The sequence below is a fragment of the Sceloporus occidentalis genome, unplaced genomic scaffold (genome assembly GCF_023333645.1).
Source record: "Sceloporus occidentalis isolate IW3139 unplaced genomic scaffold, rSceOcc1.0.p SCAF_3, whole genome shotgun sequence".
Taxonomy (NCBI): Eukaryota; Metazoa; Chordata; class Lepidosauria; order Squamata; family Phrynosomatidae; genus Sceloporus; species Sceloporus occidentalis.
Genome location: NW_028316983.1, coordinates 106,282,036 through 106,305,808, shown reverse-complemented (window position 1 = coordinate 106,305,808; position 23,773 = coordinate 106,282,036). Strand labels below are relative to the sequence as shown.

Here is a 23,773-nt window from a genome sequence, read left to right as displayed (position 1 = left end):
GTGGTGGTGTAAACTGCTTCAGAATATGTGCAAATGGGATGCAGTCCAAGAGTAATGGATAATGAACAAATAAATAACTAAATGTGCAATTAAATACCATTGCTTTTAGTTCCACATAATTTAGCATCAGAATATAAGTGAGATTAGTAGAGTGTGTGTGATTGTTCATTTATTTAATGGCTGTCTAACTATGTCTGCCTTAATCTGCTAGGGTGGTGATGGAGAGCCTGGTCCAAGAGGACAGCAAGGAATGTTTGGGCAGAAAGGTGACGAAGGTCCACGAGGTTTTCCTGGTCCTCCAGGACCGATTGGTCTTCAGGTATGTTTTACAATTGTCTTTCCTCCCCCCATAAAATGAAAAAACCCTCTCTTCTTTGTGATTCCATCATTACACAATTACTGCTTGTAGTATTTTAATATAAAGTATAATGTAACAACTAAGGGTTTTATTTTATAAGTCCTGTTCTCATTGCAATCATGCTCAGTGAAAATGGAATTGTGCCTGTTTGTATAACAACCATTACCTCTTGTCCTTGCAATCTCACAACTGGGGATGCTGACACCATTGTGCTATCCTGATTCCCCCTTAATCCCGTCTTCCTGTCCTATTCCCTACCCAGCATGCCTTTCAGATTTATTTAATTTTCATTTATTTTTATTTCCCCTTTTCATGCAGTTTTAGAGCTCTGCTATTATGAAGATTTTTAATAATAATAATAATAATAATAATAATAATAATAATAATAGAAAAAATAAAGGTAATCAGACTGCTTAGGAATAGTGAGGGGAGGAGAACAGGGGCAGAAGAGGGGACATTGACACTACATGTGTTCCAGTAATGCAGTTGGCCCAGCAGTGATGTTTCACATGTGGGGACTAGTGTGATTGGGAGCCATATTGGTCACTGGTTCTTCGAAATTTGACCATATAACACCTATTTTGAAAGATCTTCATTGGCTACCTATTAGCATCCAGGCGCAATACAAGGTGTTGGTTATCACCTCTAAAGCCCTACATGGCTCAGGCCCAAGTTACTTAAAGGAACGCCTCTCCCTGTATAATCTGCCCCGCACTTTCAGAGCTTCTGAGAAAAAATCTGTTGGAAGTACATCCAACCAGACTGGTGTCAACTTTTCAGAGAACCTTTACTTCAGTGACTCCTAAACTATAGAACAACCTCCCGGAAGAGATCCATCTTATTACCTCCTTGGAGGGTTTCAAGAGGGCAGTTAAGATGGATCTCTACTGGCAAGCCTATCCACCCAATCTTCTGTAAAGACATCATTCACTCTTCTATTCAGGATCAGAATATTATATTTTATGATTGTTTGATTGTACTGTTTTTAACTGTTTTAATGCTTGAAAATTATATGTTTTATTCTTTTATCTTATTGTTATTGTTGGGTTCTAATCCTGCCTCAATCCACTTGGGAGAGGTGGGAAAATATAAATAAATTTTATTATTATTTATTATTAATATACTAAATATATTTAGACCCATGTGGTGTAGTGGCTTGAGTGATGGACAGTGACTAGGAGACCAGAGTTTGAAACTTACACAGGCATGCAAATGCCACGCTCTCGCTTCCTAGGAAGAAGTCAATGGCAAACTTCCTCTAAATAAATTTTCCTAAGAAAATTCCTAAGCGTAGGGTCACCATAAGTCACAGCTGGTCTGAAAGCACATAACAACAACTAGCATATGAAAATCAATACAGCTTCTACTAATCATTTGTGTAAAACTTTACCAGATCCTCCTAAAACTTGCTCTTTCCAGATGAATTAGACTGACAGCATAGAATCATAGAATCGTAGAGTTGGAAGAGATCACAAAGCTCATCCAGTCCAACCCCCTGCCATGCAGGAACTCACAAGCAAAGCATACCTGACAGATGGCCATCTAGCCTCTGTTTAAAGACCTCCAAGGAGGGAGACTCCACTACACTCCGATGGAGTTTGTTCCACTGTCGAACAGCCCTTACTGTCAGGAAGTTCCTCCTAATGTTGAGGTGGAATCTCTTTTCCTGGAGCTTGCATCCATTGTTCCAGGTCCTGTTCTCTGGAGCAGCAGAAAACAAGCTTGCTCCCTCCTCGATATGACATCCCTTCAAATATTTAAACAGGGATATCATATCACCTCTTAACCTTCTTTCTCCAGGCTAAATATCCCCAGTTCCCTAAGTTGTTCCTCATAGGACATGGTTTCCAGACCCCTCACCATTTTAGTTGCCCTCTTTTGGCCATGCTCCAGTTTCTCAATGTCCTTTTTGAATTGTGGTGCCCAGAACTGGACACAATATTCCAGGTGGGGCCTGACCAGAGCAGAATAGTGGCACTATTACTTCCCTTGATCTAGACACTATACTTTTATTGATGCAGCCTAAAATTTCATTGGCCTTTTTAGCTGCTGCATCACACTGTTGACTCATGTTTAGCATGGTCAGTGCTAAAGGATGTTGGAAGCAATGTAGGTCCAGCAGGTCTGGAGGGCACCAGGATGAGGAAAGTCTATGGTACTTACAAACAGATCCTTACAAACAATCCAGGAATTTAAGTTAGTAAACTAGCTATGGAGTTTATCATGTTAACAAATAAACCAGCTTACCTCTTCTGGCTTGAATTCAGGATCCAGTATGCCCCCGGATGTTATCATACCTAAATCACTGCTGGGATGCTGTCTCCCAGATCCATCCCAGTTTGAAGCCTCTCTCAGCTGGCCAATTTTTGAAGTTGGAAGCTCCCCGACTTCAAAAAAGTGCTGGCTGAGCAAGGCTTTGATTCGGGATGCATCTGGGCTGTGGCAATCTGGCTAGATCGGTGGTGATTTAGGTATGATAATATCCAGGGGCATCCTGGAAACTGAATTCAAGCCAGAAGAGGTAAGCTGGCCTATTTGTTAATGCAATAGATTCAGAAGAAGGAACTGGCAAAACCACCTCTGAGTATTCCTTGCCTAAGAAAACCCTATGAAATTCATGGGGTCAGCATTAATTGACAGTGAACTTGAAGGTACACACACACTCTCTCTCTTATACACATAAACAAGTCAGTTAATGGACTGACCTCAAAGTTAGCAACTGAGGATGTTAAAAGGAAGAATGAAATCAGGGACTATCTTAGAAGCCAAATTGAGTCTATGATTCTAAATCAGTTGGAACATTTTCACTATGAGGTAAAATTAAAGTTTGGTGTAGTTGTTTTCTTTTTCTTTTCTTTTTTATTTGAAAAAAATGACTCATGGAGGAAGACAATATGAATGCTATGGAAACAGTAAATAGGCATATTTTCAAATAAGAGTAGAGTGCTCAATTGCAGAGTGCCTGTTTTGCAAAGAGGAGAAAAGACCACTGTCTGAAACTCTGGAGAGATAACATCAGTCAATGTAGACTAGGAGAGAGGATCCCTTTTAGGATAGAGGGAAGAAGTAAACGAAGAAGAATAAAACTCATTGGTTGGATTTTTCTTTTATTCTTCCAGCTGAGATGGAAAAATAACAGAAGATTCTCTCTGCTGGATATAAGAACTTTTTCTAAATTTGTCAATGATTTTCACATATCATTTTTTTTTTTTTACAAAAGGATTCATGAAAAAAATTTTCATGCTTGCAGAAAGGATTGGATTTTTTTACAAAATATATTTTGTATTCAAAAACAACAACAGTGAAAATGGGGGGTGGGGAGAAAAAGGACACTAGTCTTTTTCATTTCTTGGGACAGCAGTTTACACCCCCTTTTCATCAAGACTGATACACACACACATCCCTTGTACTGATTCCAGGGCTTAGCAACAGTCCTTGTTCCAGCAAACAGATTGTAGTTGAACTCTTTCCCCTCAGCCCTTTTCATCTTCCCAATAGGGAAAATAGACAGGACAGGTAAATCCCCATGCTATCTGAAACCACTCATGGTGATAACATGATAAGGCATCCTATTTGACCTCACAAGTGGTTGTAGCATTTTGGAGTTGTGTGTCCTGAGAAGGGCTGCCCTCAAAAATCTTGCAGGCTTGATTTAGATCTTTGATGGGATGGTGGTTCCACCTCATTGGACAGACAATACAGAACTAAATATATTTACAGTTTGACTCATTATAAGGCAGCTTCTTATGTTCCTGACAAATAAATTCATAGAAATCTATGAAGAGTTGAAATGTTACTTGAATAGGGCTTCCATATTCAAGGGCATTTTGTCCCCAAATTCTGGATGTTGGGTATCAGAAGTGGGAAAACGCTGTTACGGGGCATCTGGATGATGCCTGCTGGAAACAGAGCACCAAATTACATGGACTTGGGTCCTTTGTGAAGAAGGCTTTTTAATATTCTCATGATTCAGAGCTTGATCTTGTATTACCTGCAGAACATTTAGGAGCCTTGCAAACATCAGCCTCCAGGGGCTCAGCCTCTTGGGCCTCCCAGCAGTAGTAGCAGTAGAAAACCTGAGGAAGAAAGTGGATCAGTCAGTCAGCAACAATTTACAAGCTAAGGAGATTTGCCCCCCCCCCATCTTTGATGTTAAAATGATTATATTATAATACTGCAACATTGAAACATCCTAGAATTCTAAGGTGACATTGCTCATTTTAGGTGCTTTTAAATGTAAAAACAGTTTCAGTTTGGTCTGCATTGAAACAAGTGATACACTTCACCTTTGTGTATTTTAATTTAGTGAAATGCTCTATAAGAGAAACCACCCATTAGTTTGCATCTTAAACAAATGAGCAACGTGTTCTTATTGAATTATGTTTCTTTGAATCTCATCTTCCTGCAAGTGCATTGTTTTTGTGCACCCGGATACCTCAGACGATGATGGTAATAAAGGACCATTGAACAATCAAGAGCTCTTTTTAGTCATTAATTTGGTTCTCATAGTAACAAGCAAAATTCTTTCAGACCCTATCCTTCACTGCTGATGTTGCTGATAATATTCCATCATTATCACCAGATCTATTGATATTGGCTTCATGGTATCTCATTTTGATACTATTCATACCAGAAAAAAGTAAATATAGTACAAATGATTACTGGTATATTGCTTAAAAGCAAGGTTTTTTCATAGTATTGATAATTTCTTTCCAGAATTCCATACAGATCCCTTCCAAAATGCAGACAGTTATTTTAAATGTAATTAGTGGTCATTATAATTCCAATGGCTGAAGAATAGTTACTTACTGTTTTATTTATTTTTAGTTGCACATATAGCTCTATAATTAGAAGAAGCCCTTGTTTCAGACAGTTGCTGATGCCTATGTCATTTAGAAGTAGCATTTGAGTACCTGAGCAGGCTGGAGATAAGAGAAAGGCCTTATTTATTTATATCCTGCTTTTCTCCCAGATGGGATTCAAAGTGGTTTATAACATAAATTCAAACAGAGTAGTTAAAACAGTATAGAGTACAAAAGTTTAAAAAGCATTAAATAGTATAATTCAATTAAAACAGTATTTTGACATTAAAATTTAAACTAATTAGACAATGTAAAATACATGGTACATATTAAACATCACACCACGTTACACGTCACTGGTCAGCCAAGGCTGAAGGACTATGTAACCAAGAATATATTTGCCTGTCAGTGAAAAGATAATAGAGAGGAGGTAGATCAAACCTTCCATGGGAGGGAGTTCCAAGGCCTAGGAGCAACCATTGAGAAGGCTCTCTCCCATGTTCCCACCAACCGAGCCTTGGAGGGTGATGGGACAGAGCGAAAGGCAAGATTATATGTAGAGATACATGCTTTTGAAATAGTCTGGACCTAAGCTGTATAGGGTTTTATAGGTCAAAAGCAGCACTTGGAATTGTGATCGGAAATGGACTATCATCCAGTGAAGCTGTTTTAGCTCCCTATAACCAGCTCCAGAGATCTAGTTGCAGCATTTTGAACCTGCTAAAGTTTCCAAACAATTTTCAAAGGCTGCCCCACATAGAGTGTGTTACAATATTCCAACCAGGGTGCAATCAAGGCATGTGTTACCAAATCTGACTTCTCAAGAAATGGGTGCAGCTGTTTTAATTGTGCAAATGCCCTCCTGGCCCTTGCCAAAACCTAGGCATCTAAGTTCAGGGATGAATCAAAGATTACACCTGGACTACAAACCTGAGATTTCAAGGGGAGAGTAACCCTACCCAGCAAAAGATAAATCTCTGTTTCCTGATTAGCCTCCTGACTGACCAGGAGCACCTCTGTCTTCTCTGGGTTTTTTGCCCACTTCCAGTCCATTACTGACAACAGACTTGGCTCCACTGAAAGGAAAAGTCTTGGTTCTGTTGAAAGCAAACTGGACAAAGTCCCCTTAAGCTTCAAAAGTGTAATTATTTGCAAGATTGTAATTTGGTAAACACCAATAAATATAATCTAACCATAGCTGTTCTCTCATGGTCATTATTGCCCCCATTTGTAGTTTTAAAGTTGAACCTATATATAACTTTCAAAATAATAAAGGGCCTGCTAAGTTTGAATTACTAAAGGCAAGTTTATTGCTCAATAAATCTTAATAAGAATGCTCTGGGTAAGTTGTTAGTATCTGTCATGATAGCAAATTGTAATTGATGAGATACCTGCTTCCACAACAAAGAGGTCTTTACCTTTTGTACAGTCACAGGTATAAATTAGTAATTTGTAGTCCATTGTTCATTGAGAATATTTAGGCTACAGATGCCCTGGCCCTTTTGACATTTATGTGCCTGTTCTGTGATTCATTATTAATTGTAGGGCATGAAAATTCATCCTAATCATAACAGCACACACCATTTAAATTTGATCACTTCTGAGCCTACATAGTTTCAGTGGGGAAATTAAAGGTATACTTGTATTTATTTAATTATTCAGTGTGATACTTATTCAGAGATATTTTTTTCCTTCAAGTATCACAAGACAGGTTTCTCATCTCATTTTTTTTTCATCATAACAATGCTGCCAGGTGAAAAGATAAAGTGACTGTGATCATGACTTTTCCAAGATTACTCAGACAAGTTTGTGGCTGCCTAGTCCACTTGACAAGTATCCAGTTATGTGAGCACTCCTTCTGTAATTCTTGCAAAATCCTTTGAAGTACATCCCTATGCTCCTACAGGCAGACAGAGATTTTCTTTTGTACAGAAGTCACCTCTTATGTAGTAATAATGTGGGGATTAATTTCAGTATCAAGGCTGCCTTGCTCAGTCAAATATTAGTTAGTTCAGTTCTAGAGAGCTATACCATAGGATGTCAAGATATCACTCAGATCCCGTGATCCAGGTAAATCAAAATCCTGGCATTTATCTAAATCAAGTGCCACTGACTTCAGTGAGACTCTAATCCACTTAAACCCAAGGTTGACAGTTTAACTAGGATCATGCTGTACATCATCCATTTTTAAGCCACCATGATGAACTTGTTGATAACTGTGATTGACACACTATCAGTGAGAATAGAGTAGCCCAGGTTTTTTCAGTCTTTGTAAGTTGAGGATTTCATCAGCTAAGGAGATATTGAATATGCACCCTGGTATCAAATTCTTCTTCGGAGACAATCCATCACAAACAGTTAAAGATTATATTGCCTTCCAGAGAATGAGACCAGTGCAGGTGAGATACTACTTCTATTCAAGGGAGTGGCAAAACTTCAATTGATCTTAGTGAATTGCAGCCTAAATGGGTAATTTATTGACAGTTTGTCTGGTTCCACAATGTTATATTAGCCTGTTAAAAAAGAAGCCCATGCTGTGTCATAAAGTAATGAAGCTATGAATATTTATTCCCTGTTTAGAAAAAGAAAGTGTGTGTACTGACTGATTTCACCAGAAAGAATAATAGGAATTAACCATACAAGCCTCTCCCCATATACACATGGGAAAATGTTCATTCTTTGCCTGTACAAATGTGGCAGGACCATTATGGAGCCCATTGGAAGCCTACTTATTTATTTAGGTATTTATATCCCGCCCTTCAGCCCTAATAGCTCTCAGGGTGGCTTACAATAATATTTTTAATCAGACAGTTCCCTGCCCTCAGGCTTACAATCTAAAAGACACGAAACAAAAGGAGAATGGAATGATGGAGGGAAAGGGGATGAGGTCCAGTCGTTCTTCTCTCCCTCTGAGGCCTGGACCAAGGCAGATGGATTGGAGGGAGGGCTCTTCCTTCTTCTTCCTACTTCCTCCCTCATATTCTAACCACCCTCTCCTTGGTACATGGACAGGAGATTCTAAATAGAAAGCCAGTATCATTCTGTTTTTCCAACTAATTTCCATTTCAAGTGGGGGAAAAGAGTGCAACACAGAGGCCGATGACACTCTCCTCGTTCACCCAAAGCTGTATTTCTGTCATGAGGATCAGGTGCTCGGTACTTTTTTGCACAAGGGAATGGTTTTAAGCAATGGTTGGAGACTTCAGGAGGGGTTAGGAGACTGTTCCCCATAGATATAACCCCTCAAAACATGCCCAGATACCTCCATTTTCCTCTGGTCCTTCTCAGATTGGTGACAGGAAGTGACATGCATCACTTCCTATTGCTATTTTGAATCATAGAATCATAGAGACCGCAAGAGCCATCCAGTCCAACCCCCTGCCATGCAGGAACTCACAAGCAAAGCATCCCCGACAGATGGCCATCCAGCCTCTGTTTAAAGACCTCCAAGGAGGGAGACTCCACTACACTCCGAGGAAGTGTGTTCCACTGTCAAACAGCCCTTACTGTCTGGAAGTTCCTCCTAATGTTGAGGTGGAATCTCTTTTCCTGTAGCTTGCATCCATTGTTCCATCTCCTGTTCTCTGGAGCAGCAGAAAACAAGCTTGCTCCCTCCTTAATATGACATCCCTTCAAATATTTAAACAGGGCTATCATATCACTTGTTAACTTTCTCTTCTCCAGGCTAAACATCTCCAGCTCCCTAAGTCGTTCCTCACAGGGCATAGTTTCCAGACCCTTCACCATTTTAGTCGCCCTCATTGGACACGCTCCAGTTTCTCAATGTCCTTTTTTAATTGTGGTGCCCAGAACTGGACGTAGTATTCCAAGTGGAGCCTGATCAGAGCAGAATAGAGTGGCACTATTACTTCCCTTGATCTAGACACTATACTTTTATTGATGCAGCCTAAAATCTCATTGGCCTTTCTAGCTGCCATATGACACTGTTGACTCATGTTCAACTTGTGGTCTACTTGGACTCCTAGATCCCCTTCACATGTAGTCTCGTTCAGCCAGGTGTCCCCCATCCTATATCTGTGCATCTCATTTTCCCACCCTAAGTATATTTCTTCCAGTTGAATTTCATTTTGTTAGCTTTGGCCCAACTTTCTAGGCTATCCAGGTCATTTTGAATTTTGATGCTGTCCTCAGGGGTATTAGCTCCTCCTCCTAATTTGATATGTATACCCCCAATTCTGTCCTCCAAGTCATTGATAAAGATGTTGAAAAGCACTGGGCCCAGGACAGAACCCTGTGGCACCCCACTGATCACTTCTCTCCAGGATGAAAAGAAACCACTCTTGAGCACCCTTTGGGGTGCGGCCAGTCAACATATTACAAATCTATATAACACTTACCTTGAAAGGAAGACTTTGGAGAAAAACAGATATTTGGGGTAGTACAAGGTTCTGAGTTGCTTGTGGAATTAGTGGGGGGACGCATTTATGGGTTTTCTGCATGGTTTCAGGGCAAGCATTGTTCTTTCCTAAGGCTTTATTACATGACAGTAGCAAAAGGATGCAGGCTATTGGAGATAAATGTAATAAATTGTGTATTCAGTAGAAGAGGAAGATAGTTTGTCCCAAAAGACTGAAGGTTTGAGTATGTTGAAGTTCTGAATGGATCCAAAGCACACAAACATGAAGACATAGTGCTGTGTATCCAAAGATAAACACCCATTTAGTGTATCTCTAAATAATTGAAAACACTTGCCACTGCATCCTGTTTAGGAACTAGCAATGAGAAAAGAACACATCAGCCCTTCCGCTTTGCACCTTTTATCAAGCAATGGATATTTTTCATTAGGCTTGTTACTATTAATTACAGTCTTTTTGTCTGAATAGATTTTTTGCAGCACAGTCTATTAGACTTCCAAGCAGTCAGGGCAAACTCTGCAGTAAGAAAACTGATTCTATCCCACTCAAACATATTAGAAAATACTACGTCAAAACACACAGGACAGCAGAGCCCTGTGATGCTCTTTGACTGGTTCTCTCCTTGTTTCTATGGATATAAATTTTCTTCTCTTTCCTTCCCCCACCTTCAAAACAGAAATGGCCAGTTTAGTCCTCAGTTTCACTTAAATCCCATCTGCATAAGGCTCCTAATTGGTCCGATGAAGGAAAAACAGATCTGGATAACTGATGGGCGATTTGAACCTCATGTCAAAATGACTTTTTGGTCTCTTTCCAGACTGATAAAAGAAATTTCTGTAAAAGGACTCTGCATAATTAGCCACACTGTATAGTCATATCACTTCAACACATAGTTATCTGGTTTGGAATATGAATTTAATGCTTGGAAGCAATATGATGCTAACACTATTTCCCTATGAAGTTCTTCTGTGACTTGGCATGGAAAATTGGATTCTGCAGGTGCACAAATACGTTTCTTAAATTTAAAGAAATAATGTATAGATATGATGGATTGTGTTATGGAATTTCCTTCCCCTCCATTCTCCCTACCAGCCATAGGAGCTGCCTGAAAACCTAGGCCCTTTCACACTACACAATTATATAATTACCTTGTCAACATCCTACGGAATCCTGGGGTTTGTAGTTTGATGAAGCACTACAGCTCTTTGGCTGAGATTTCTATGTACCCCTCCCTAAACTACAAATCCTGGGATTCTGCAAAAATGGAACCATGACAGTTGAAGCAGAATCATAGCACTATGATAGTGTAGTGTGAAATAGTCTTATAATCATATCTGTAGGGGTTTCCAGCCTCCAGAGAATTTTTTGGATGCTTGCAAGGCTGCAGTGGAGAGAGGAGATCATCTCCTTTTTGTGATGGATTATGCTGGTTACACAAGCAGACTCCAGCACTGAATACAGCCTTACATTCCTTGTTAGTTTGCATGCTGGGGTCCTTTCACAGAACTTGCACTTTAACAGCCATGGTACAATACTTTGGAATCCCAAGATTTGATGTTTAGGGAGAGCTATTTAGAATTTTCTGCTTGAGAGATTTACTGTTTTTGCAAGCTAAAGACCCCACAATTCTATAGGATTTGGCCATTGCTATTAAAGTGGGATCACAGTGCCATCACTGATATGTGAAAATGGCCATGGACATCAAGTGCTGCTGACAGAGACAAGCAAATAATACATGGTCATACAAACAGTTTTTAGGGATGTAAAAAAGCCTGATGATGATGCTCCCAGGTCCTGATGTTATTTATGAGTAACAAAGTTTGTATAATCTGCTGGACTTCTATTTTGTTGTTGTTGTTGTTTTAATTTGTTTAACTTGTTTCAGTTTTATGATTAATTAAATGCTTTTTAACTTAGAATCATAGGATCATAGAATTGGAGGAGACCACAAGGCTCATCCAGTCCAACCCCCTGCCATGCAGAAACACACACAGTCAAAGCACCGCTGACCATCCACCCTCTGTTTAAAACCTCCAAAGAAGGAGACTCCACCACTCTCTGAGAAGTGTGTTCCACTGTTGAACAGCTGTTACTCTGAGGGAGTTCTTCCTACTTTTCCTGTAGTTTGAATTCATTGCTCCAGGTTCAGTTCTCTGGAGCTGCTGACAACAAACTTGCTTCATCTTCACTATCACATTCCCTCAAATATTTAAACAGTGCTATCATATCACCTTTTAACCTTCTCTTCTCAATGCTAAAGATACCCAGCTCCCTAAGGCTCTTCTCATAGAGTATGGTTTCTAGACCCTTCACAATTTTGGTTGCCCTCCTCTGGACACACATCAGCTTGTCAACATCCATTTTGAATTTGAAACTTTTTATGTTATTACTCTTTAATTATGTTGTTTTAACTTTTGCAAGTCACCTTGAGTCCCAAACTGGGGGGGGGGGGGGATGTGGGATAAAAATATTATTATTGTTATTACTAGTAATAGTTGGCAGAACCCTGTATGACCATTAAGGGCTATATGAATTCCAGCCAGAGCTTCCAAACCCCATGTATCAGTAAGCAGCCAATAGGATCAATGGAGGTCCATTCCCCTGTCAATTGAGAAGTGGCTGCCTGATGTTCCCCTCCCCTCCTGTGAGCAATCTCCAGCACAAAATGTATAAAAGGGGGCACCTGCACAAATCCCTCTCCTGTCAGAGATTGTTCATGTGAGGTAGGATTGGAAACATAAGGCAGCCACCTCTCAAACAACAGGGGAACAGACCCCTATTGTCTCTATGTTGCCTCTAAACTAGGGCAACTTAGGGATCATGAATGCATAATAATTACAAGTGTGTAAGAGAAGTTTATGCATTTGTAACTGCACAACAGGATTCTGACCATTATTATTAGGTGAGAAGCCAGTAAGCATGCCCAGAGTAACCTGTCTAAGTACTGGGGTGTTTTCAAGGAGATAGCCATATTAGGTTGCATGTAGACTGCAGAATTAATACAGTAGGACTTTATTATCCATTGGGGTTTGGTTCCAGGACCACCACCACCCCGATAACAAAATCTGTGGATGCTCAAGTCCCATTAAATATAATGGCAGAGCAAAATGGTGGCCCTTATATAACATGGAAAATAAGGGTTTGCTATTTGGAATTTATATACATTTTTTTAAAAATATTTTCAAGCCGTGGATGCTTGAATTCGTGGATAAAAAATCCATGGATAAGGAGGGCCAACTGTACAGTTTCACACTGCTTTAACTGTCATGACTCAATGCTATGGAATTCTGGAATGAGTTGTGAGATATTTAGCCTTCTCTGTCAGATATCTTTGGGGCCACAACTACTGTAACTGTACAGGACCCCAGGATTCTATAGGATTGACCCATAACAAAAGCAATGGCAAACTGCATTAATTCTCCAGTGTGGCAGCAGCCTCCACAATCTCACTTCATATTCTGTGCTTCAGTAGTGTGTGTGTGCAGTTATTAATATATTTTACTCTTTTATATCACATTTTCTTTCTTATACTGGTTTGGTGTGCTGTCTAGAAAAATATATTATGGGATGACTATAGAAACTCGGGAAATGAATAAATACAAACTACTATAGAAAGATATCTTATCTACATGACTACATCCACATGCACTTCATGGTTAAATCTACTAGGACATGAAGGACAGATCTGCAACAGAATATAATGGAAGCAGAGAATGAAATATATGCTCACTCTTAAATGTGTTCCTTTCAGTGATTGAAATTTATTGAATCTTGATGTACAATAATTAATTACGTGTTTTGATGTCTTTTCTATCACTAGGGTCTTCCTGGACCACCAGGCGAAAAAGGTGAAAATGGTGATGTTGGTCCAATGGTGAGTTCCATTTCACCCAGCCTTCTATAATTAGAAGCTACAGAGTGAATTGGGAAAAATAGGAAACATCTTCTTTCATATGACATTTCCTTTCTCTCTTAGTCATAAGACTGTCCCTTGATCCTAAGACTTTCAGGGGAGTCCCAGTGTTTGAGGGATTTGAGAAAGTTAGAAACTAACCAATATTTTCACCAAACAATACAAGAACTGGTACATTATATTCACATTCATTGTGTTTGTGATTACTTTTGTCATATACTGGAACCTCCTAGCCTGGCCAGCTCTGTCAAACAGTATATTATATATCAATAATCTTGATTTATTTGTTGACTGTTATTGTTATTTTTGTCTCATACAGGGTCCTCCTGGTCCTCCTGGCCCAAGAGGTCCTCAGGGTCCTAATGGAGCTGATGTAAGAAACACAACTTTCTAATGGTTTTTGTATTCATTTTTTGTTTGTATGTAAATAAGCAACACATGTTTCAACTTAAATGTTTTCATCATCTTAGGGTCCTCAAGGTCCTCCAGGTTCAGTTGGCTCTGTTGGAGGTGTTGGTGAAAAGGTAAGCAAGCAGATGATGGCAACCCAACTGTGCCAATAATTTCAGTGGTTAGCTTGCTTATGTCTTGCACAACTGTAAGGAGTGTCTGTGTTCTAATCAGTAGACATGTATTTATACACCCAAAAATCCATGTTAGTAATTCTCAAGGTTGAAGAGAAAATGCTGGAAATATGTAGTAGGCTCTGGTGGGAACTCAGAATTTAGAATAAAATATCAGAGCTTCTGTAAGTGAAGGTGTTTAAATAGAAGACCCTGAATCAAACTGTTCCACCTGTTCCCATACTCCAGGGACCTTTCAAAGTTTTGAGTTGTACCAACTAGAGTGCAAGACAGGGGCAGAGTGAAGACACAGAAAATGAACAGATACCTTTCCCAATACTATTACTTACCTGTCAAGCAGGGGATACCAAAACTCAGTAATGCAGTTCCTCTTTCTCATTGCTCAGTTGCTGGCTCTATATTCTCATTCCCACTTATTTTTCATTCTGGCAAGTCAGTGTTAATTGTCTGACCCTTCATTTGGTCTGCAAGTGCATTCTCTGTTTTGTAGACCACAATAGATTTCCTTTCCTGCCTTCTGCCAGAACTTTTTCACTCAGATCAGAATTGGTCTGGACGTGAAATCTGGTTCTGTTTTAGAGACAATGGATGTGTTGTGAAACAGTAGGTCACTACTTGTAGCCTTTTAGGTGAGCCTTTGGGAAATAAGGTTTAATTGTCTGTGATACTTGTGTTAGGAATTGCATGATGTAGGCTTTATAGGCAATAAACAAACAGACTCTAGAAGGGATCATGGCCCATTCTCTACAAAAGGTCATGACTGTATTTAAGAGATATATCCCTAATCAGGCAATCTTTTAAAAAATTATTTTACTATCTGTACACATCTTCTGTACACAGTACAAAATTTTAACAGCCTTTAGAGACAAAGGTCCCACAGCAGGTAATAATGCACATCAGCCAATTCCTTGAAGCCCTTTCATACTCTTATTGCACTGATACATCCTGAAGTGAGGAAAACCGAGTGTGACAGCACTGGAGAAAATGCAATACTTTCTAACCTGTGAACTTCTCTTCCCAGATTACTACAGAGGGAATTTCTCCCAAGCCTCTTATTTTTCTGGAACTCTAGAGACATCTGCCAGCATCCTATATGTAGGGGTGGGAGATTCCGTCCCATTGCATTTGGAAAATCTGCAAGTGTTTGGCCTTGGCAGTTGTTGCTTTTTGTGTTACTCACCTTCTCTGTAGTTATCTGCCATTCTACTTCTAGTTGCATTGACTGCAATGGAGCATTGCATATTGGGAATATTCAAGACAGGGAATCTTACTTTTTCTGTCCAGTCTGGGAACCAAGACATCTACACTGAAGAAGGGAGCTTCTTCAGCGAGAATACTGTAGAAGTGGCATGGAAAAATCTTCTCGGTACACATTTGGCATGTCAAAAACATTATCCAGAGAGAGCAGAATTAGTACATTGTGTATGTGTGTGTGTGGGGGGGGGGGGGGGGGGGTTAACATATAAACTCAGCAACTAAAGATTGGTTGTAATGCTATACTTCACTTGAGGATCCACAGATTTTGCTATCCGCGAGGGGTGCAGAATGGATCCCCTGCCGATACCAAAGGCCCACTGTATTTCTGGATTTTCTTTTGTTAAACAAATAAACACATATATACATACACACACATAACAGTTTAAGATACTGAGCCAATACATACAAAAAAGAGTTTTGAAAATATGAGGCATGGCTGGATTTGTGGTTATCATTTCCCAAAAAAAACACAAGCAACTCATACATCTGAATGCTATCCCATTTGGCAGAATTTTACCTTTATTCCAATCACTGGAAGTAGAAACCTAGCAGAAGTAGGTTCTGTGAAGCATTCCAAAGTTTAGTGGACTCAGGTAGTGTTATGGTTTCAGCAAAGTACGTTATTACAGTGTCCAAAGCTTACCAAGCTTTAAATTGAAAAATAGCCCCATGCTATTACATAAATAATTGCAAAGTGATAGGCTAAATGCATTATACTAATTACAGTACAATAGAATAAAAATTACCTTAAAGATTGACAGAAATATTATAGCATGACTTTTTATTAGATTACAGTCCACTTCATCATATGCATGTGAAATGTACCTGAAATTCTGGATACTATTCCATATATCTGATGAAATGGCCTAAGGTTCATGAATGCATACAGTAAATTTCTAAATACCACAGGACTCTGTTGCCTTTTCTCTTCTTTTTGAGAATTGTTTAAATCTGTTTTGGGTGTTTTAGTGAACTGGGAGGTGATACTTTAATGCAGTCAATCAATTGAATCAATCAGTCAATCAATCATATGGCTACACCTTTGGCAAATGAAAATTATGTGATCTTACAGTAGTAATTTGATTTTTTAAAACACATAGCTAGCTGATAACATAAACCTGTAGAGTTTATTTGCTTGTGTGTGAAGGTTTGACACAGCAAAACAAACAAAATGACCCTTCTAGTCTGCCTTTGTTTTTTGACCTAGCAGTTGGCTAAAAAGCTTGGGCTCTCTTCAAAGTTGCCTTTGCACTTCTCACAGATGACGCCCTCTCTAAAAATGTTTTGCCTCTAAGCATAGTGAGTCCTTCCCATATACTTTTTGATGCACTCCACAGCTCCTACCCCTCCAGGTACAGATCTGTCATAGTTCTGGATTCAGAAACACTGACTGAAGTCACAGGTCAGTCAAAATAATTTGGATTTGTCATGAAGCACTTCTTAATCACTTTCAGAAAGGGAGGCAGTTCTGGGCCATGGAGCCCTCAGGTATTTTAATTTTTCAAGTGAAGATGCAGCTACTTATTTTGGATGCTATTCTTTTTTCTTTTCTTTTTTCAAGGCAGTAAAATAACCTGCAATTCACCTTACCATGCCCAAGGTTATCCTTTCTTCATTTAACGATATGTTCCACTAGTGTTGACATCTGTCACAAAACTTCGGTTCAGCATAACTCCCCCCCCCCCCCCCATGATTTGTAAAGATTCTCTTCAGGCAAAAGCTCTCTTCTATTACCAGGATGTCAAAAGAAATCATAGACTCCTAACCAATGTGTCCAAACTATTCTCTTAATAGAATCACTCCCAATGCTCCATCATTTTCCTACTTACCTATTTGAATAAATCACTCACTGATCAATAGTGAAGTTTAGAGTGCAGTGCAGAAACCATATATATATCAAGATGGGTTTATGGAAAAAAGAGCTGTCTTTTTCTTTTTTCTTCCCTCCTGGGAGAAATGGATTGTGAGCTAATTATACTATATGTTATTACAAAAAACACCAATCCTTGCAACTTAACTTTACTAATATGTAGTGATACTGTCTAGTCCAGAGATTTCAGACAAAACAATTCCATATAATTCATAGCAAAGAATGTTCAGGAGGATACTGGCCTTGTGAATTAGATCTACCAAGCCACTCCTATCACAGACAACCATCCCCACTGCCAGTGCAATGCACACACAAAACCACACACAATAGCAAAGGAAAGTTTGCTTAGGAAAATGAGGGGCATCAAAGAAGACTAAGGTCAACCCCCTGTTCCAGCTTTCTTAGGGAATTCTTAGAAAAACCATAAGGCTTCTGAGAAAGTATAGAAAAAACATATTAATTATGGGGCATGCTAGTGGAGATATGTGTAGTGTCATAGAGTTTACTCACCATTAAAAGTAAATAATGGCTGGAGAAGTTAGAATATATACAAAGATACTGTAGGTTTTTTGGAGGGGCTTTTTTACTTTCACACAATTTGGAGTTTATAAAAAGCTCAGTGTAGGATTCCTCATACCACGAAAACACATTATATTTCTGCTTCTAATCTCCATTTCCATTCCATTTTTTGAGTGTGCTTTTGCGATATCATGTTTTGCCCTAAAGTTCCCCTTCAGACTGTGTACAGCATCCCAGATAATACAATTCACAGTCCATTATAAAAGAGAAGAAGCACATTTTGTCATCCTTGCTGTCATTGTGGCTGACTATTATTGATTGAGTGAGCATGACAAACTCTGTGGCTGTATGGAAAGGAAATCATCAGTCACCAAAACCAATGTTTAAAGCCTTTTAAAAAACTTATAAGCCATCTCCATACCTTGTTGTGCTCTAGTTACTGCTATTCATTTTTAACTGCAGTTGACCATCTGTATCCACAATTCAAACTTCCATGGCTTGGACATATTTTAAATATATGTAATTTTTTTAAAAAAAAGCCTTGATTTTGGCATTTTATATAAGGAGCACTCTTTTAGTATGGCATTGTATTTAATGAGACTTGAGCATACATGAATTTTAGTATCCACAGGAAGGTCCTGGAACCAAACACCAGTGAATACCAAAGGCCCATTTTGCTTAGTTGTTTCCCACTGTATGCCATTATATAAACAAAAGTGCTCAAAGGCTGCTGCTGTTAAAAAAAAAATCATGTGGCATGGCAAATGATTAATGTTTCCAGACTCCATCAGTATAAGAATTCTGAAGGGTCTTTATTGCACTCAGTCATAAACTGTGTAACAACCAACTACTCCCCAAAATACACTCTTTTAGAGCAGTCCTTGGAATTAAAGCATTGGGTAAGGAGAAAGAAAGGGCGAACAGAGCAAATCTTTATGGTTATATTTTAAACAGATGTGAAGAAGCTCTTCTGCAATATATGAAAGGTGAGAGGGGATGTCAATTTTTAAACTGAAGCTGAAGAACCCTCTTTCAAGTCAGTGATATATCTAGAATTCAGTAATAATAATTAATAATAATAATTTGTTTTATTTATATACCGCTATTCCAAAGATCATAGCGGTGAACAGCAAGTAAGCTAATTAGCAAGTAAGCTAATTTGCCCCCAACAGTCTGGGTACTTATTTTAGCGACCTCGGAAGGATGCAAGCCTGAGTCGAGCTTGGGCCCTTTTGCTGGTCTTGAACTCACAACCTTGTGGTTTTTGAGTGAATGGCTGCAGTACAGGCATTTAACCACTGCGCCACCAGGGCTCCTAATAGCCCAGATTTTCCCACAGTTACTATCCTTGCTCCTCTCTCACTGCTACATCCTCTTCTTTGGATTCCTGACTCAGGAATGTCTTGGTCCTGCTGAGTTTCAGTTCTGCACAAAGACACACCAAACATTTTGACAAGGCAGTAGCAAGAAGGAGGCATGTGTGTTCCAGCTGTAGATGATAGCATAGCTGTAGTGATAAGCCATGATGATCAAGAAACCGGGGAAATGAAAGGGGATGTAGCAGAGGTGGTAGCAAAAAAAAGAACCACACTACCACACAAACAAAGGGGCATGGTAGTGTTGAGCAGCTGATGATGGCAGCAGTAGTCCAAGCTCTCCCAGTAGGGTGAGCAGCATCCTTGTTTCTTTAACACTACATGATTCCACAATGATTCCACTTTAACTACTATGGTTCCATCCTATAGAATCTTGTGGTTTACAGTTTAGAGGGGGCATTTAGTATTTTCAGGCAGAGAACTCCAGTGCCTCATCAAACTAGAAACCCTATGATTCCATAGGTGCTAGAATTGTGTAGGGTGAAAGACCCTCTAGTCTCAGGCCCTGTCTGCATGGGTTAAACAAACCAGCCTCCCTCCGATTTGTCGGCCGGGAGTCCAGATGACGCATGGCCAAACCCCAAGTCTGGCACAAACAAACCAAATAAGTCCCTATTTGCTCCAGATCTTCCCAGAAGATATGAAACCCTCCATTCTGACACCAGGCAACTGTTTGAAATGCATCCTGCTCTGTTGCCTGCTGACGGTTGGGTGCTCACCATCAGCCACCCCATCCTGGAACAGAGGAAACTGAGGAAGGTCAAGGTAGCTCTGGGGCCAGAATGCTCTGGGCTGCCCCAGAGTATCCTGACAAGTGCAGACAGGACCACATATGCACATCCATTCTCTTTTGCTATACTGCAGCAAGAAAAGGAGCTCTGGACTCATAGGGAGACACCATTCATTCACACTGCTTTTGAATGCCAAAGCATCAACAAACAGCATGCATATGAGATAGCTTGTAGACAGTGTTCTTTTAGTAACAGCTCCATATCTTAGGTAGATGTATCCTGTCTGAACAGTGGATTATTCTTTATAATAAAATTAATTAGGTAACACTCTGAAAATCTTGAAGTTTTGGCTGATTCGTTGTCTCTTAATGTCTCACAATAAAATAATATTACTCCAAGTTAACAGTAAACAAATTCCTTGGCCTTTTCTTTGGTCACCAAAGTTTTGCCCTGTGTAGGATTGGGGAAACTAGAAAATATGTGCCATCCCCTTATGTTGCTGGACTAGAGGTCCCATAAGTCATACAGAGCATAGCCATTGGTGAGGGATGATTAGAACTGTCATGCAAAAGTACATGTTGCCTGGCTGGGTTTTAGGATTAGATATTTTCCATATATTACTATAACTTTTTCTCAATATATGTTTAACTGAGTAACCATGAATTCCAGTTTACAAATATAGGGGTTGCTTTTCTTACAGTTTTTTTTTCCTACTTTGTACCTCAATGCAATGTGTTCAAACTGATTGTTCTTTAGGAGAGTGCCATGGGAAAACACCAAGCAGGACATATTTTAAAGAAAGGGGTTTATACTTTCACATAGCCTGAAGCTTTTGGCAGTATACTGAATAACTATTTCAGCTTTACTAGTAGCTTTTCCAGCATGAGAAATGTCCCTATTGAAGCAGATTTTCCAATCCAGTAAGATTCTGGGCCTGAGTATATGGACAGGATACCACAGACCCTGCCCTTGGTTCCAATGCAGATCAGTCTCTGGTTTGGTGCAGCGATGGGCAGGTATTTACATGCCTGCCAGCCTGCCACCACTCCATGGACCTGCTGCCACGCTTCACCTCTTACCTGACCAAAAGAAAATGCCAAATGTCCAAGCAGAGATTGAAAACTTTAGTGTAAATGTGTCACTTCTACTTTTTTAAAGAAAAGTGATTTGTTAAAATCAAACCTTTCAAAAATTTATAGGATTGATTTTAGTATATTAAACTTTATATAATCATTTAAAATTACTGAAATTGATGAATAATGAATCAAAATGAAAAGAATAATTGGTCATTACTTGAAACTATTAAACAACAAATTTTAAAAGTTTTATTGATGTTAATGGAGTATGGATAATCAGTAAATGTGTAATGAATTATTTCCAGGCTCAGGGTCTGAGCCATGAGTAGTGGCAATTGTGTTTACCATAGCTCCCAACATGCAGATACGCCAAATCAAACTACACTTCCCAGAGACCAGTGTGATAGTGTGTATAGTACTGGCAGTGTGCTTACATGCACCATTATAAAAAGCATTCAGAAAACAGAAAGAATGTTCACAAATAGCCAGATAACACATAAATACCAAACTGTTTCCAAAGCAAGCTAAGGAGAGTTCACCCATCATTCCTCATTACTGAAATGATATATTTAGATTTCGTAGGATTCTGAGTTTGAGCTCAAGAGAAGAATTAACTTAAATGTTTCTTTAATACCTTTTAAATTTTGCTTCCACAGACTTTTTTATGGGTGTTTTGCTAGCCATCTGGTTTGCTATAGAGCTATCATCACCAATAAATAGTGCAGTGTTTGCTTTTGAGACCTGCAATGAAGATTTTATTATTTGCTGGCATATTATTTCATTTACCGACACTTTGTTTATTTATAATTCTTTCCCTTGTTTGAGCACCTAGAATCATTTCCAATTAAATTAATTCACTTTGAAGTAGTTTTCCATTAGCATTTTCTAATTCTCAGGGATTTACCTCTAGACTAAACACAAAACCCTGTTTGATGAGCATTCAGGTACTAGATATAGCATTTTATTTTTGTCTAATAAGAAAGAAAAAGTCAGTTCAGTAAAATAATTTTAACCTGCCTTCTTCTAGGGTGAACCTGGAGAAGCTGGCAACCCTGGACCTCCTGGAGAAGCTGGCACAGGTGTAAGTACCAGTTTTTGCTAATGTGATTGTAGAGAACCTGAGATATTTAGATTTTTTAAAGCGGATATAATATCTCATTCCTTTATGTCAGGAGTCAGGTTTGCTGGCAATGGGATCAACTGGGTCCTCACAAACCCAACAACTTTCTTCCTCAACCCTTCCCCACAAAAAAAGTGCATAAGGAGCAGCAGTAGCATTCCCAAGACCATATCTGTCCTTGGCTACATAAACCATCTATTTGGCTCTCTCTTGGGAATTATGAATGCTTCTATTTATTGCCTAGAAAAATATGTCAAGAATGGGCTCTTGTTAATGTTAACACTTTCAACCCCACAATTTTGTTGCTACTGCATTGGCTATTAGGCCCATTTCGTACAGCTGTCTGTTTTTCTGAGCTGGCATCTAGACACTCAGTCTTTCAGGTGATGAGGATTGTTCTTATATTATTGGACTGCATACATTTCTTCAGCTCTTCATCCTACCCCAGTTCCTGGATTCCCATCAGATGTCCACTTGCCAGGTTCCTACCTGGTTCTCTAATCCTTTTGATCTTCTTACCTGTTGACTTGAAATGTGGTTGACTCATGGACCTAGATTTTTTTTCACACTCTACAGTTATGGCTCTTTGATACCACTTTAGCTGTCCAGAGGCATCCTGTGGAAACCTAAGATATGTAGCTTGGTGAGACATAGGAGCTATTTGGAAGAGAAATACCTTAAAGAACTGGAAATCCCACAATTCCATAGGGTAGAGCCAATGCAGTGCCACCAAAGTGGTATCAAAGTACTGTGTAATGCAAACAAAACCCTGATTCTAATTTACATGATTGGGATTTCCTTGTGCTATGACTTGGATATGCCCTGCAGTCATTCGTTGTTCTTAACTGCAGTTCTGTGATGGAGTTTTAACAACATTCCCTTTGCAAAATGTCTACCTGTCATTGTAATACTTGGATGCCAACATCAGTGTTCTTTTGTTCAGTTTCACTAAAAATAATTTCATGTAGATCATCAGCATGAACTATTTTAGTAATAATTTATTTTCTAATTCCATCCTCAACTTTCCTGTAATCAAGGGAGGGGGGATACTCCAAAATTAACAGTTTATTTTCTGATGCAATAGCAATAGCAATATTTATTATGGCATAAAGCCAGCACAGAAAATAAAATGGTTACAATGGTAACAGACTATTCATGTAAGTACATTATATTCTGGTACAAAAAATACAAATACACTGCCATACACCTAATTGCAAGAAAACTAAACAGTGTTCTAAAATATGGGTTTAGACAGAACATCTACCGATAAAATATCTATCTACAGTTGGCCCTTCTTATACACAGATTTATTATACACGGATTCAAGCATACACAGTTTGAAAATGTTCAAAAAAATATATAAATTTCAAATTTCAAACCTTGATTTTCCATTTTTTTTTTATAAGGGACACCATTTTGCTATGTCATTATATTTAATGGGACTTGAGCATCCACTGATTTTTTTTATACACAGGGGATCTTGGAACCAAACCCCAGCGTATAACAGGGGTCCACTGTATTTATCAAAAATACTTTGTAAAACGGGAACAAGATATTAGCCCTTTAGCATTGAAATTAAAGCTATGGTGTTTTCTAAAAGACATACTCACTATAAATGGTCAATAGATAACAACCATATTGAGCAGGTATCATCTTACAAATAACTGGGTATAGTTTTTCATGAAAAGGGCTCTGCTAATCCCCACCAAAAGAATATGATAATGAATGTTCAAAGGAGTATCAAGGCCCTCTGTTCTTTCATTTATAATAAGGGCAGTCAGTATATTCCAT

At 39.0% G+C, this 23,773-nt stretch overlaps 1 protein-coding gene across 1 annotated transcript in view; it reads left to right on the top strand.

The window, feature by feature from the left end:
* Positions 1-23,773, top strand: part of LOC149316541 (collagen alpha-1(XI) chain) — a 325,693-nt gene that overhangs the window by 255,479 nt on the left and 46,441 nt on the right. Inside the window, exons 47-51 of the mRNA XM_089515788.1 lie at positions 212-319; positions 13,357-13,410; positions 13,769-13,822; positions 13,920-13,973; positions 21,890-21,943. Coding sequence (XP_089371914.1) covers positions 212-319; positions 13,357-13,410; positions 13,769-13,822; positions 13,920-13,973; positions 21,890-21,943 — 324 coding nt within the window. The remainder of the gene's footprint in view (positions 1-211; positions 320-13,356; positions 13,411-13,768; positions 13,823-13,919; positions 13,974-21,889; positions 21,944-23,773) is intronic.